Source organism: Amblyomma americanum, chromosome 3, assembly GCF_052857255.1.
Source record: "Amblyomma americanum isolate KBUSLIRL-KWMA chromosome 3, ASM5285725v1, whole genome shotgun sequence".
In the NCBI taxonomy this organism is placed as follows: domain Eukaryota; kingdom Metazoa; phylum Arthropoda; class Arachnida; order Ixodida; family Ixodidae; genus Amblyomma; species Amblyomma americanum.
In genome coordinates, this window is record NC_135499.1 from 218,061,256 (window position 1) to 218,075,891 (window position 14,636).

The 14,636-nt window shown below is 45.5% G+C and overlaps 1 protein-coding gene across 1 annotated transcript in view; it reads right to left on the reverse strand.

The window, feature by feature from the left end:
• Positions 1-14,636, reverse strand: part of LOC144126086 (diacylglycerol kinase delta) — a 126,202-nt gene that overhangs the window by 12,846 nt on the left and 98,720 nt on the right. Inside the window, exons 21-27 of the mRNA XM_077660013.1 lie at positions 12,703-12,748; positions 12,479-12,592; positions 10,144-10,278; positions 6,364-6,524; positions 5,630-5,744; positions 4,090-4,185; positions 2,962-3,063 (exon numbers count right to left, since the gene is read on the reverse strand). Coding sequence (XP_077516139.1) covers positions 2,962-3,063; positions 4,090-4,185; positions 5,630-5,744; positions 6,364-6,524; positions 10,144-10,278; positions 12,479-12,592; positions 12,703-12,748 — 769 coding nt within the window. The remainder of the gene's footprint in view (positions 1-2,961; positions 3,064-4,089; positions 4,186-5,629; positions 5,745-6,363; positions 6,525-10,143; positions 10,279-12,478; positions 12,593-12,702; positions 12,749-14,636) is intronic.

The window sequence follows — 14,636 nt, forward strand, 5'->3', positions numbered from 1 at the left end:
CAGGATAAAGTGGCAATTCTTCGGGACATTGATGCCGGGAAAAGGCAGATCGACATCAGCAAGGAGCTTGGTGTGGCGCCGTCGACCATTGCGACGATCTTGAAGGATCGTGCGAAAATAGTTGAGCTTCACCAAAGGTCTCAGCTTGCTCCAAGCAGGAAACGGCTGCGGCTCGGGAATTTTCGAAACGTGGATGAAGCAGTGTTGACTTGGTTCAAGGATGCCCGATTGCAAGGCGTGCCAGTGTCGGGGCCAATGCTTCACGAAAAAGCGCGAGAATTCGCCGCAGCGCTTGAAGTCGATGGTTTCGAAGCAAGTGCGGGGTGGCTCTACCGTTTTCGTCAAAGAAACGGGATCACCTGGCAGACGGCCTCCGGAGAAGAAAAAGCAGCGGACGCAGAGGGTGCCGCTGCGTGGACGAACGGCCACTTTCAAGAAGTCGTGCGGTCTTACTCCGAGGATGACATTTTTAACGCCGATGAGACCGCGTGCTTCTATCAGCTCCTCCCGGAGAAAACGATGCATTTTAAGGGAATGAAATGCAAAGGCGGGAAGAAATCGAAGGTTCGGATTTCCGTGCTGTTCGCCTGTAACGCAACTGGCACGAAGAAGCTCATGCCTCTCGTCATTGGAAAATCTTTAAAGCCCCGTTGGTTGAAAAATGTAATGTCGCTGCCGTGTGACTACCGAGCCAACAGCCGTGCTTGGATGACGCGCGATATCTTTTCTGAGTGGCTCCTCAAGGTCGACAGCGACATGGAGAAGGAAGGCAGGAAAATCCTGATGATAGTCGACAACTGCTCAGCGCATCTTGTCAACATTCGCTTGACGAATGTGCGCCTCGAGCTCCTGCCCCCGAATTGTACTTCACTTCTCCAGCCTCTGGATCAGGGGATAATCAGGAGTGTGAAGGCCGAATTTCGAAGGCGCCTAGTTCAGCGGCTGTTGATTAACCTTCGACTGAACCAGCCAACGGCAATAAACGTCAAGCAGGCCGCGGAGATGCTCACCGGGTCGTGGTGGAAGGTCAGTCCCATCACGATTCGAAACTGCTGGAGGAAGGCAGGTTTACTGAAAACGCCAGCCAATCCGCAAGATCGCGAAGGCGAAGACGACGACGACAACGCAAGCGAGTTGTGGGTGGAGGCGCAAGAAAAGCTCTCCATAGACCCCTCGGTTACATTTGACGATTACGTCGAGTGCGACGCGGCTGCGTGGACGGCGGCGGAGCTCACAACCGAGGACATCGTGAGCAGCGCTTGCGAGCCGGAGGATGGCAGTGACGACGACGACGACGTGGAGGCGGAGATCGCTGATCGTCCGGACGACTGCGTCTCGGGTTCCGATGTGTTGAGTGCCATTGCGAAGGTGCGCGCCTTCCTTGGGGCTTCTGCCAGTGTGCCCGAGGTGGTACAGAAGAAAGTCGACGACATCGAGTTGTTTGTTTTGCAACGTTTGGCCTCCACTAAGCAGAAAAAGATCACTGATTTTTTTAAATAAATGCTGTGTGTTCAACCCTGTGTATTTATTGGCCGGAAACGGTTATTTCCCAGCGTACCCGCTGCTGTACAGCTGAGGTAGGTGATCTCAAATTATTGGCGCTACTCTACGCGACTTTCACTTTAACGATATTTCAAAATAACGAATCATTTTCGGTGGTCCCTTGAAATTCGTTGTATCGAGATTTGACTGTATTGTGGTTTTGATTCCACTGCATACAAAATGTGCTACTGCAGAAAAAAGTATGGCGCGAAAAAAAATTTTCTTTTTCATGAATGGCAGAGTTCAAGCAGCATAGCTCATGCCATGCAGGTTTTGAAGCATAGAGGAAAAGGAAAAATACAAAAGCTCCTCAAAAAAGCAGGGGTAAATGGTGCGCAGCAAACCAGCCTTCAAGCAAAAACATGCAGCAGGTATTCTGAATGTAGTCCCAAAGTGAGGCCTTGAAAACTAGAGACTTCAACAAAAGGAGAGCACAAAGCCAAGAACAAGGCATCAGAAAAATGTTTACTCCCAAATACAATTCAAGTACTAAGCTGTCAATGCATCAGAGGCACAGAAAAAGGGCGAGACAGCTGAAGTGTATTATCTTGCAATAGTACCAATATCACCATGTCTCAATGTTATCTTCTAAATGCATACACGTGATCACATTGAACACAAGTAGTTTATCTATACCTTTCAGTTCGAATATTTTTTTAAAATTGCAAGACTCATGACTATACACACACAATACACACAGAGAAAAGTAAACAAAAATAAAATTGCCCAGCCCTCACTTCCAGAATGCAGGGCACACATTTGTTATGTTGGGGCAACTTAAAAAGAATGAAAAATAACAGGGAGAATGCATGGCAAGACAAAGGCGTGCACTCATTCGTCTAGATTTCTCAAGTGGCATGCTGTGTAGTGTGCTAGCGATGCCTGCCACTGGCCTCTTGGTTTGAGATAGTCTGTTTCTGGTCGCGCACAGAGTATGCTGTCTTGCTGCCACCTCTTTAGCCTGTTGCTAACAGTGTACTTCTGGCAATAAGCGGAACACATAGCAGCAATGTGGCCAGTATAGATGTGAAACAATTAAGGCAGCACGCACTGCACATAAGCAGACAGGCTTTCTCAACACCAAATGTCAACGGCAGGTGTCACTGAAACACTATGAAGCATGCCACCAAAACTGTCTAGACAAGTCTCTAGGCAATTGAGCCTAAAATCAATGGTTACCATCCATCAGTTTATGCACCCACATCATAGAGGACTTGCCACTTTACTAAGTTATTCAGTTATCTATATGGGTCATTCACAACTTTCAACTTGCTTGTGTCAATGCCCACTGCAAGCTTGCTAGGCTCACAACTTTACCAGCAGTTGAAAAAAAAGACAAAAACAGAAGCAGCATGCCACTCTTGGATCCTTCAAATCGACTCTCACCCCAATGGTGGATGCTGAAAGCATAAACCTCACCTCATCGTCCCCTGTGCCTTGCAAGTCAAAACACTTGCGCAGCTCGTCCTCAACAGCTGTGGTTGTAGAAATCAGCTTGTCTTCCAACTGTGGGGGCAGCTTCTGCAAGAACAAGGCAACATTATGGTGCAGACTATGCAATGAAGTTAAGAAAAGTACAAGTCAACTAAAAAGCAGTTTTGTAGAATAGAAAGAACAAGCTTGAAAAAAAAACTAGTAATGCAATCGCTACTGTTTGCAGAGAGAAAACATCTGGCTCCACAGTTCTGTGATATGCATATCAAAGTACACGGCAGCATTTTTCCTGTGTGGAAACTTAATACAGCACTGAACAGTGAATTTACCTGAAAAAGTGGCTTCTATGCATCAAAACTTGTTATATTTGGGGGCAACTTTTTTTGGCAATGCAGCAGAGGCCAGACAAGAAAAGGAAGGAGATGGACCTTTCCCTGTGCTGTGGGGAGTGGTCTTCTTAGCCCTAGTGACCCGCACTGTCTCTCCGAATTTCCACTTCCACCTTTCCGCACCTCTAACTGGAACAACGAAAAATCCATCCCCATGACATGGGGACAAACACCAGCCTCTCTCCTTTTGCTGCCCAGCATATGCTGTATTGCCAAAAAAAGTTGTCCCCGATCATAGTGAAAAGTCGGCCAATGCTACCTCATGGCTGATCTAACCCAATAGGTCGTCAGGGAAGAGACAAAAGTAGCGCTTGTGCTGTCTCTTCTTTGCATTGGTCTTGTTTGCGCTCAGCCAATCATCCAATTCGTGCATCTCTTTGCGAGGCCAGATCAGTAATCGATTAAAGGACAGTAACTCACGATGGGGACCACAGCACACATGTAAATTCAGTGTTAGCACCGTTCACTTTTACATGCTGAATATTCCTGCAGTTTGGGGCACAGTGCGCCGCACAAGCAAAAGCAATCCAGCTCAAGAGCAAATGCAAGTTAGAGATCGGAGGTGAATGCATTGGTATCTAAACTGCAGTAGTGTTGAAATCTGGGTCAGTTGGTACATGTTCAGGAGTAAAACCAGTCAAAAGACGGAACACAGCGAAGAGATCTAAACTGCAGCCTGACAGAATGCCTGATCTGCAGAGAAACGAGCAAAAGTGCTGCTTACTGCCTCTTCAAGCTTCTCAGAAGTAAAGATTCTCGTCTCCTGGCACAGCTGCCTGACACTTGCCACGAGATCACAGATCAGCTGCCGTGTCTGCATCTGCACAGAAAAACAGCTTACTTTGCTTGCTTCACTTCACAATGTAGCAGCTAGCAGTCAGACATGCTAGGGGTGCATACACTCAAAATATATGCCTCTATATGTTGCTAAGGGTAGTCAGGACAGTGCAAATAAAGCTAGGTTCTCAATATATTTGCAATCATTGTAACTTCTTTAACATGTGGCATAAACAAGCGCCACTGCCAACAGCAGCCCTATGAAGGATGTTTGCAAAACTAGCAATATGTCCACTGGAACAGTAGTCAGACTGTGGTGTGAGAGAGCCCAGATGGGCTTTATCACAGGTTTCCAGTTAGTGCTAGTCATGAGGCAGGAGCCCTGTGTGTGGTATATGTTAGCACCGAGTTAGACTTTACTTTAGGAGAAAGATGACTATTGCCAACCAAGACTTTACTTAGTTAATTCTTGATCTAAATGTACTAGTGCTAAAACTCCTGCACAGTGTTCACATGTTTTCATATGCATCTTCACTATGATCTATGTACAAAATTTTACCAATTTCGGCAAATGTATCATTTGAGCTGAAATATTCCCCTCTCCCTTTTTCTCTTTCCACCTAACCCAGTTGTTTCAAAGTTCTCACAGACAGTGCTGCATTCAAAATTTCTGGATAGCTTGGTGCCTGAGAAGATAAGCCAAAAAGATGGTGTTTGACCTTGGCAAATTTGTGTAAATAGCCTTAGAAGGTTGCAAGGGTGCAAGAGCAGGACATAAGGGAACACAGAAAGATTACAATGGGTCCTTTTCTGATCAAGCCAAGATGAGATCCCCATTCGGCTTTTTCAGCCAACAATTATTCTATGCTGTGCAAAAAACAGCAAACACTGCCACTGAAACCACTGAAACCTGAAAACCATGCATACCATCACAAGAGTTTCTCAAACATACCTAAAATAAAAACTGGCAACATTAAACTTCATCCACTGTGAAAATGCCGCGAAGATGTGGTTTCGTGCTTGGCTTGGTTAGTATTAGGTCAGAAATGTACATTCAATCGTAACGATGCGACTTTTATTGAGGCAACTCTCAAAAAAATGCTTTGCCGATTTCCACACAACTAGCGAACACTTAGTTATGCTAAATTTGTTAAAGAAGTAAAAACATTCGATTAAAACAATTCAATCCGCACAGAGTCGAGAGCATCGTGGCTGCAGTGGCTAGATCTAGCCACTGCATCACGGTGCAGCCATGAATTGATGGCAGAATCCAATTTTTTGTCCCAACACTAGTCACGCCAGATATGAAACCATATCTTCGCGGCGTTCCAGCGGTGGATGAAGAGCTCTTCCAGAAACTTGCACAGATGGTGGCACTGCTTTTCCCTTTATGTAATTTTGACAAACTCTATGGAAGCCAGTACAAAAGTTTTGGAATGAAAGAAGTGCCAACAACAAATCAAAAGCGATGGAGAAAACTTGCTTACGTTCTCCACCAGGCGGCCCACAGGAAAGACACGGTCGATTGCAGAGGAAGTCTGAGAGGCCGCCAGGAACAGCTCGTGTTCTACTACAGCGTTTGTTGCTGACATTGTCTTGATCCTGCCAATAAAAACAAACCGACATACAGGAACATGTGTAGGTCTAACTGCAGTATATGATTTAGCAGCAGTGAGCTACAGGCTAGCCTCAGATTCCAAGCATAGTCAGAATACTTCGGCAATGGCAGGAAATGATGGTAGGATTATGGGTGGTGTAGCCTAAGCACATCTGTTGGCTGCACTCAGGTGGACGCTAATAAGTACTTACTCCTTAACTGAAATCTGCTCAGCCTTGGGGGATTAACCTAAATATACAACATAAGACTTGTGCCCACACTGTCTCAGTGACGGCTCACCCCTTCTCATAACAAACAGTGACCCCCTCTCAAAAGTTCTAAAATGATGGCTTTCGGGTTTGGGCGTAAATTTAGGTCAATAAAAGCTACAGCACTCCTGTAGCATAAGGTATAAATGTTAAAAAAAAAAAGGTACAAGAGGTCCCAAGCCTAGTTTTTGTTGAGCAAAGTAATTCTTGAAAAAAAAAAAAAAGAAATGAAGACCAAAGGCATTTCATTATGTCCTATTGCATTTCTTTGTGTTCTATTTTCGCTCTCTTTTCAGTTCCTCGAAGCTATGAGATTAGTGCTAGGAAGAATGCGTGTCACAAGAGGAGCACCCACATTCGGACGAGGCTAGATGCTGCCTTGGTGAAAGCTGTAAGCTGCTGGGCCTCTTCCTCGGTCAGGGAGCCCCTGTGGTGATGGTGATGATGGTGGTGGCTGTGGCGGCCAGCCGGGAAGTGCCTTGGCCGCTCCTGCCAAAGCTTCATACTGGACTCGCACTGCTTTCAGAAAGAGCACAAATCAAGACGCTCACTTTGCATACAGCAGCTGCACTGTGCAAAACCAACGCTCGAACCAAGTGATACACCACCTGAAACTGCAGAACATGGTGCGCAAGAAAGCCAAAAATGAATAACAAAAAAGTAACTTCCAGTTCCGGTTGCGATCTCTGTGGCAATGTGCCAAATAGTAAGTGTGGCCAAACAGTTTGTGGTCATCCACTCTAGCACTGCTGAATGTATCTCCTGCTCAAATTAACCTGATCTAAATGTGAACAAGAGGAGAATCACACAAACTTTAGTGGGCCACCAGTTACTCTGTCATGACTGCACTAAGGGAGAGTGCCTTTGGCTTCTATAACGTGCCCAATTCTTCACACATACACTGCAAGGAATGTTTTATTGCATCATACAAGCACACAAATTTATCCAACACTTTGAATATATCAGGTACGTCATAGGAAATCTAATAGTACATATAACATATAACCAAACAGATATTTATCTCACAAAAAGTCCCCCCCCCCCCCTCCTCCCCCCCCCCCCCCCCCCCCCAAAAAAAAAGATGAACTACAGGGTTTACCACTTGGGCAATATGTGATCAAAGTTCTATGGTGCAACACAAATGTGATATACACAATGCTTTCACAGTGTATTAAAAATGGTGAAAAGGAAAGGAAAGAAACACTTTTGGCCGCTCTGCTGCTACTGCCACTTGGTGCTGAATAGCAGCTAGGAGATATCAGTTTGTCCACTTTCACTCATGTTCCGCCTGGCAAATTTGGAAACTCTACGCACAAGAAGAATGGGAAAGTTTTAAGGAACAGCCAATAAAAAATTTCCCAAGCTATAGCTAGATGAAAAGGCACAGACCAAACAGCTACTGAGGTTGGTAACGTTCGAAGTCATGGTGAAAAGGCGTAAATAATTTGCAGCGAATGTAAAGAAAAGTAATTGCAGATGAAATTGGTACTCCTGTGCGTTTTTAACCGTTCAAAGAGTGGTCATTTTAAATCATTGTTTATGTGTAACAGCATATACCTCAGACAGCACAAAATGCAGTAACTTGCTTATGAAATTTACAACAGAGGTGGCAATGCAGTAAATACAGGGGGAGAAAAATGCGAACCACTTCCGTCTCGGATAGTTCGAGAAAACTCCTTACACTTGGGGTACAGATGGGGAACGAGAAAGTTCTGAAAGGAGGGGAAGTATCTCTCTGTCTCTCACTATCCCTTATGAATTTTTGACCCATGTGGTGACTGCAACAACCACGTGTCCTTTGCATGTTTTGTGAGCTCCGGCAGCCATGTCTCCTCTGCGCTTTCTCTGGCTTTGCAGCGCTGGCCACTTATGCATTGTGTTTTTTCAAGTAGTAGTTATGTCAGTGCAGTGACAGCTATGATAGTGTTTGGATTTGTGCTCGTGACCTTCAAAATGGTGAATGTAGCATGACACGATGAGCCCTGCTACCTGCATATGCTTACTTGGGTTCCGCCATTCATTCCGGCACCATGGATCACGAACTGTAATGTAGCGACTGCTGTAGACAAAGCAGTCATCATGTTTGGTCTGCAGGAGAGCCGGCACATTGTGCAAACCGATTATGTAACTGTACATTAACTAAATTCTATTGGTATCACATAGGTTAGCATGGACAGTAATTATAGTGCTTTGTTTTTATGTGTTCACACAAATACTAAACAATTTTTGCAATTATAAGTACGATTTTATTGTAGATTGTGCATGTATCTAATTGTGTGCATTCAGTATGCACAGAATGGTCGTGCACGTAATGTAACGGACTCAGTATGCATGAAATGTACTGAAAATCTCAGCTGCACCGTTTGAGCTAGATTTAACATCTCTGATGCGACACACATTTGGATTTGTATTGTATGGAATGCTCTCACATAGCTAGACATATAGGTAAGTCATCTTGTGATTGCACATCTCTTTCAGACTGGAAGTAACTTTGATACGGACAGAAAGGGTGTCAATAAAAAATTGGCGATGGTTTAGCTCTGGTTAAACCTGGAGTGACTCGATAGCTACAGCAGGCCGAGCGGAACATGGTCACGTGACCAACCACGTGACGAACCACGTGATCAGCCACTCCGCCGCGCCGTCGGCAGCTGCTCCGCACCACGTGAGCAACCACACTGAAGGCTCGAAATGCTACCATAATGTAGCTATCGCTACAAAATATGCAGCATATGTTCTCTGTTCTTCCTATATTGGCCCAGCGCCGCGGTTAACATTGATGACCAGCAGCGCGCGACCAATGTAAACATGCCAAAACTGCAAAGAAAGGGTTATAAAAACCCCAATAAAGCGCAGTGTGAGGCCACGCTCAGAAAAGGTGGACAACGACACATACACCCACAACCTCTAACGGGCCCATTTCTGGACCAATCCATCACCATACGAACACCTTCTGTGCCTGAGTGTTTCGGTCATCCGTTGTCATGGTGATTAAAACGGTGTAATTCAGTACGACGCTCGTTACGAACCTAATTGAAAGAGGAATTGGCACTAGCATCTGTAATAAGTGGACAACGGGAGGTGTAGGAGCTTTCACAGCTATAGTTAAAGTAATGCTCTTCCTCGGTACACTTGAAAAATTAGGTGCATGTTAAGGTTCTGCCTTTTTTTCTTTTGTTATTGTTCGGTATTATATATATCAGCTGAAATGCATGCAATAAAATATTCAGCTCCTTGTAGTGCCATGTCCCTGTCTGTGTCTATTTGTCCTGTATGCCATTACTGCACTATATCTCAGAATACTGTCACGGACTAGAAGATGACTAAGTGGGCAGTGGTGCAGGCAGGAGGGCTCGTGCAAGGCTTAGAGCCATTAAATTATGCCATCATCACCCATCACCATCCATCACGTCATTCTGCCTTCATCGGCTTGCTGTCATGTAACATTTGGTGGAGGCTGTGGGTGTCCCTCATCATCCTGGTCCTGGACTTTTGGCACCCTGCGTCTGCCTTGGTCGTTGGCCGTATGTTCCTGGTCTGCACTGCCTGGCTGTGCCACAGCCTGCCAGACCAGAGCCGACCTTGCTGTTTGCTCCAGTTCCATCCCCCACCTCTACCAGAAGACACGACAAACCGACAATGCCGCAAAAACCAGACTTTATGACTCCACCGACCCAAGAAACTGCCCACCTGTGAGCACATGCCCCCCTGCTCAGGCCATTTGGCGAGTCCATAGGCCTCAGCCATCAGCTCTAGGTGACCTGTGGCTCAGAAGCTTTTTGGGCCAGTGCTCATCTGATCATTCTCTCATTCACCGTGGCTGCCAGCTCTTCACCTTTTTCCTTTCTCCGTGTAACGAATAATTCACGCCCATCATTTTGCCTGCTCATCGTTAGCGCCCTTATTCTAGTTTGTGATCGAGACAATCACTCTGTGGCACTGGGTCATGTTACATACTAGAAGACGATAAAGTTGGCAGTGGTGTGGGCAGGAGCGCTTGCGTTAGGCCCGCAGCCATTAAATCATGTCGTCGCATTACAAAATCATGCACAAACTCACTCAACAAACAGTCCTTTTGAAGCAGGTATTCACAGCATACTGTTAACAGCAAAAGAGCAAAAAAGAGTGAACGGACCCGGTTCCGGCAGAGGATCTGTGTGCGGTTTTTATGCACAATGCAAATGTAGCCTGGAGGCTGGACCCAGGCCTCTCCATCCACTTGGACAGGCACCCCTTCATCCCCAGTCACCGTGATGCGAACCGAACGGCACTACGAGCAACACACAAGAAGAAAGGAACTGAGTAAGAAAAGATGTATATTTTTTGTGCTAAAATCACAACTAAATGAGGTCCACACTGCAATGAAGGGTTCTCAAGGTACTGAGACTGACTGCAGTTGTTTAATACACAGCGAAATCTCAGTAAATGGATGTTTCTACAATTTGCTTTCATAAAAATGCTGCTGCTATGGCCAGGAACGCATTCAGTCACGGCACCTTTGCTGGGCTATTGCACTAAGTTATAACGGAAGCCGGATGACGTCCCAGCAATGCAGTGGGAACTTGTTTGAATGACTGTAAGAATTGTTGAGCAAGCCGCTGAGGTGAGTGCATGGAAGGAAGTTTTTTAAAATCACTCACAGCAGTTTCACTGTATGATTTGAAAAACATTTTTCCTAAGTTCAAGTTAAAAGAGATTTCTATGCAGAGCATTTATCTTAGTCACAATGTATAAAATAAGTGAGCACAACAGCACTTAAAGGGACAGTAAAGAGAAAAACCAATAAAAACAGGTATCTAAGCTAGACTGATAGATGGCCCTTCGGGAATACTAGCAGCATTTTTTCCTGTGGAACAAAAAATCATGAATAACGTGCACATTTTCCTCCTCCATTTACAAACCACGAGACACCAATGGTGCTACATAACTTTTATGGCATCATCCTGCCGGCGAATCAGACATAACGGTGAATTTCTCGACCAATCAAAGCAAAAAAAAAAAAAAAATAAAATAAAACACCCGTCCAGCTGATCTTGTGGGCCTTTTGCAACAACACTTACAAACAGCAATACCACATTAGCTGTGAAGCCAAGTTTATCATTCTTCATACTAATGGCGGCCACACCATTTGAAAAAAAAATGCGAATGGCCCACACAGCATGTGCCTGGCTTGTGCTTCTGAAATTGCTGTGCACGACGGCTACAAGCAGGATAACTGAGTGGCATGCGAAGTGAGGGACACTTCATATTATCATAACCTCAACAGAACTCATTGTGCTGCTTTCTTAATTTGGCGGTACTGCCTGTTAAAATAGCACTGCACGTGAAAGCAATGAACCAACTACCAGTCACTTTAACAGAATTCTCTTGATAAGGTGCAGTCAATGGAATACTCGTGGGTCATCACGACATATCTTTCCCTTTTACATAATTATCTGGCTTAGCTAAACTCTGCTCATGGCAAAAATAAAATATTTGAATTTTCGGGACACTAGTCTCTCAATCTAACTAGACTTAATGTTCTCTTTTAGTAACTTTTTAAACAGGCATGCTCATCAGCTGCACCATCCAGTGAATCATACTTTCATGTACTATTTACACACCAAGCAAACACATGCTGATGCGGCAACAGAGGACAACACATGACAGCCACAGTGGTCCAACTTGAAGAGAAGCTGCAGCACAGCTGATGCCACTGTGGCAGCTTGAGTTGCAACCATTTGAAGCATAGATTGCGTGGTCCACCAGTAAAGGTAAGTCAAAGAAGATTGAGGTGAGACAGCACAGCAAAATCATCATGGGGAGAGCCACGTGTTGGGAGATAATTACTCCTCCACCTTACCTGTGAGCTTAAGTAAGCCAATTATGCTACAGCTTACAATTTCCCATCCACACTAACTCCTTCTAATGATGCACAGTTCTTTACTTATTCCAAGAGAAAGCGCTCTCAGCTTCCTCAGTGCCGGATTGTTCAGACTTGGGATGAGCCAAAGTATTTAAGACTTGGGCATGCCGCTGAATGACAAGGTCACTGCATGAACAAAGCACGTGACCAGAGCAGCTAATTTGCTTACACACTTGCCTTGACACACCAGCAACAAATAAAGAAAAGCTTGAAGAAATATGTTTTAGATGAAAGTGGGTTCCGAAATGAAGGCAAACATGAAATGAAAGAGAAACTTCAGCAGGATGGTCTACATTTGTAGTAGTAATGACTTCCAGGTTGCTGCCTTCACAGGTTTTGAAAGATGCTGCTATAGTGATTCATGAAGCCACTAGAGACACTAGAATGTCTTTTTATAAGCAAGTGCTTTATTGGCTAGAACAACTTACAATCAAGTGAGACTGGTGCATTGCTGTAATGTCTACCAAACAGCTCTAGGCAGATTGCAGATCAGAAACATGCAGGATGAAATGAAAAACGTATACTGCACTCTGCAGAGACAAGGAAGTGTGCAGCTGCTGCTCACCTGTGCAATGCGGTGGTGCTGCAAGTTGATGACCCTAGATGCTGCCATTTGTACGGTACCAAAGACGGCAACCACTTCCAGTATCTTGTCATCTATGGCCGGCGCATAAAAGACCTGTGCAATAGTGGCAGAACAACCATCCAATATGTTGACCAGGACTCGGGTGCACACATCCACTTTCATAGAAGAGAAAAAGAGAGATAAACCACTTCAGCTGTACTCACATCATCTTCCTTACTCCCACCCCAGAAGTTGGAGCCTCCTCCATAACTGGAGAAAAACAAATGACAAAACGAGTTTCATTGATAAGTACTGCTATGCTGACACACTTCTGATTTTGCGAGCGGGAGGAATCACCTCATGCCGAAACTGTCAGGGGAATCAGTTGACACAGTTCTTGGCTTTTTCCCGGAAAATGCCACAATTACAATTGGCTCAAAAAGATGTCTTTTTGTATTCTGGCTTTCAGTTTCTCTTTGCAGACGTAGCTAGTTGCGGCCAATTAGGTTTGGCTGGTCGTTCATGAGTGATCACAAACTTATTTACATCCAAACTCTAGCTATCATAGGCCTGCTTGTGCTCTATACGTCATACTGTGCGATTCCATAGCACTGACAGGGCCTAACCTAACCAGGGTTTGCTAACTTGGAACTTTAAAGCCCCACTGCTAGACATCAACATGTAAACGTATGTACCGTATAAATGCATGTAAGGGCCGCACGCGTGTGTGGTGGTGGTGGTGGTAAACATTTATTATTTACAAGGAGGTGTTTGGGCCCAGGCCCTATGGCCCAGGTCCTCACAAATCTAGGTGGAGCCCCTATTCTGGAGCCCCAATGGCGTCTAGCGCCGCTCGCGCCCTTCCAATCCCCACCCCTCCCAATCCTTCATCTCCCACCCTTCTAGGGAGGCCTGGGAGGCGGTGCTGCTCACCTGCCATGATGTGCAGTCCCGTGTGTGAGCCGCACCGTTTTCCAGAAGGAAATATTAGAAAAAAATAATATCCGCGTAAGGGCCGCACCCAAATTTTCCACACAACCCACGCGGGAATAGTCTTCGAAAAGCACGCGCCGTGGCCTCCGCGATCAGCTCCGGCTGCGAGTAACGGCGCACTTGATCGCGGAGGAGACGCATGTGCACAGGAGCTTCCAGGTGCCGCCCACGGATGGCGCCAAAGGCCGTGGCTCATGATCATCATCGTCAACTTTTTCCACCGCCGCAAGCTCCCGCCAGCTCCCGTTATCCATATCGGCATCAGTATCACCAGCTCCAGCGTTTTGTGGCTGTCAAAGGCACGGGAGTTGTGGTTCACCATAGTTGTGGCTTTCGCATGCTGCCGCTGAGTGTTGTAGACTTAGGAGTTTTAACACGATAGGCAAGCACCTTAATAGCTACATGGCTGGGAGTTTGCTGTCAAACACACCAAGCGTGCGGCAGGCAGGAAATTCAACTTGGCCGAGAAGTGCATCCAACGATGGTGGAACCAAAAGGATGCATTGAGGAACATAAACTGCAAAAAGCCCGCTTTCCGAGGCAAGCCGTGCAAGTTTCCCAAACTGAAAGAAGAGCTGCTCAACGGCTACGCGTTGACAGCGGACGTGCTGCGGACTTCTTGTGGGATGAGCGTGCACCAGAACAACCACAGAGCACAGCACCAGCTCGGAGTCTGAATACACCACGAGTAGTGTTTTTACTTAAAAAAAAAGCTTTTTTTTGCAAATGGCGTGTATGGGCCGCACCCCGAAAATTGGCCCTCAAATCTGGAAAAAAAAGTGCGGCCCTCACACGCATTTATGCGGTATACAGAAAGGAATGATGACTCGACATCTTATATTCATCAAGAGTAAATGTCAACACTAAATGTCTGAAATGGATTGCTCTGTCCCACCTGACATTATGCAAAGGACTATGCAAGTGATGGCTTATCAGAACTTAATACTATCCATGGAAACTTAAGCTGCTTTATATCTGATGTCGTAAACATACTCCTACTAGGGTTCCTGCACCCGCCCTGTTCACTCGTAAACTAAACCAAAAGCGTAACCTAAACTAAACTAAACTAAAAGCTGTAAACTAAAAGCAAGAATACATTGCACCCGCGCTAGTGATGTGCTTCTAGAAGTGATGTGCTGCCTGCCAGCATGCTTTCAGCGCAACG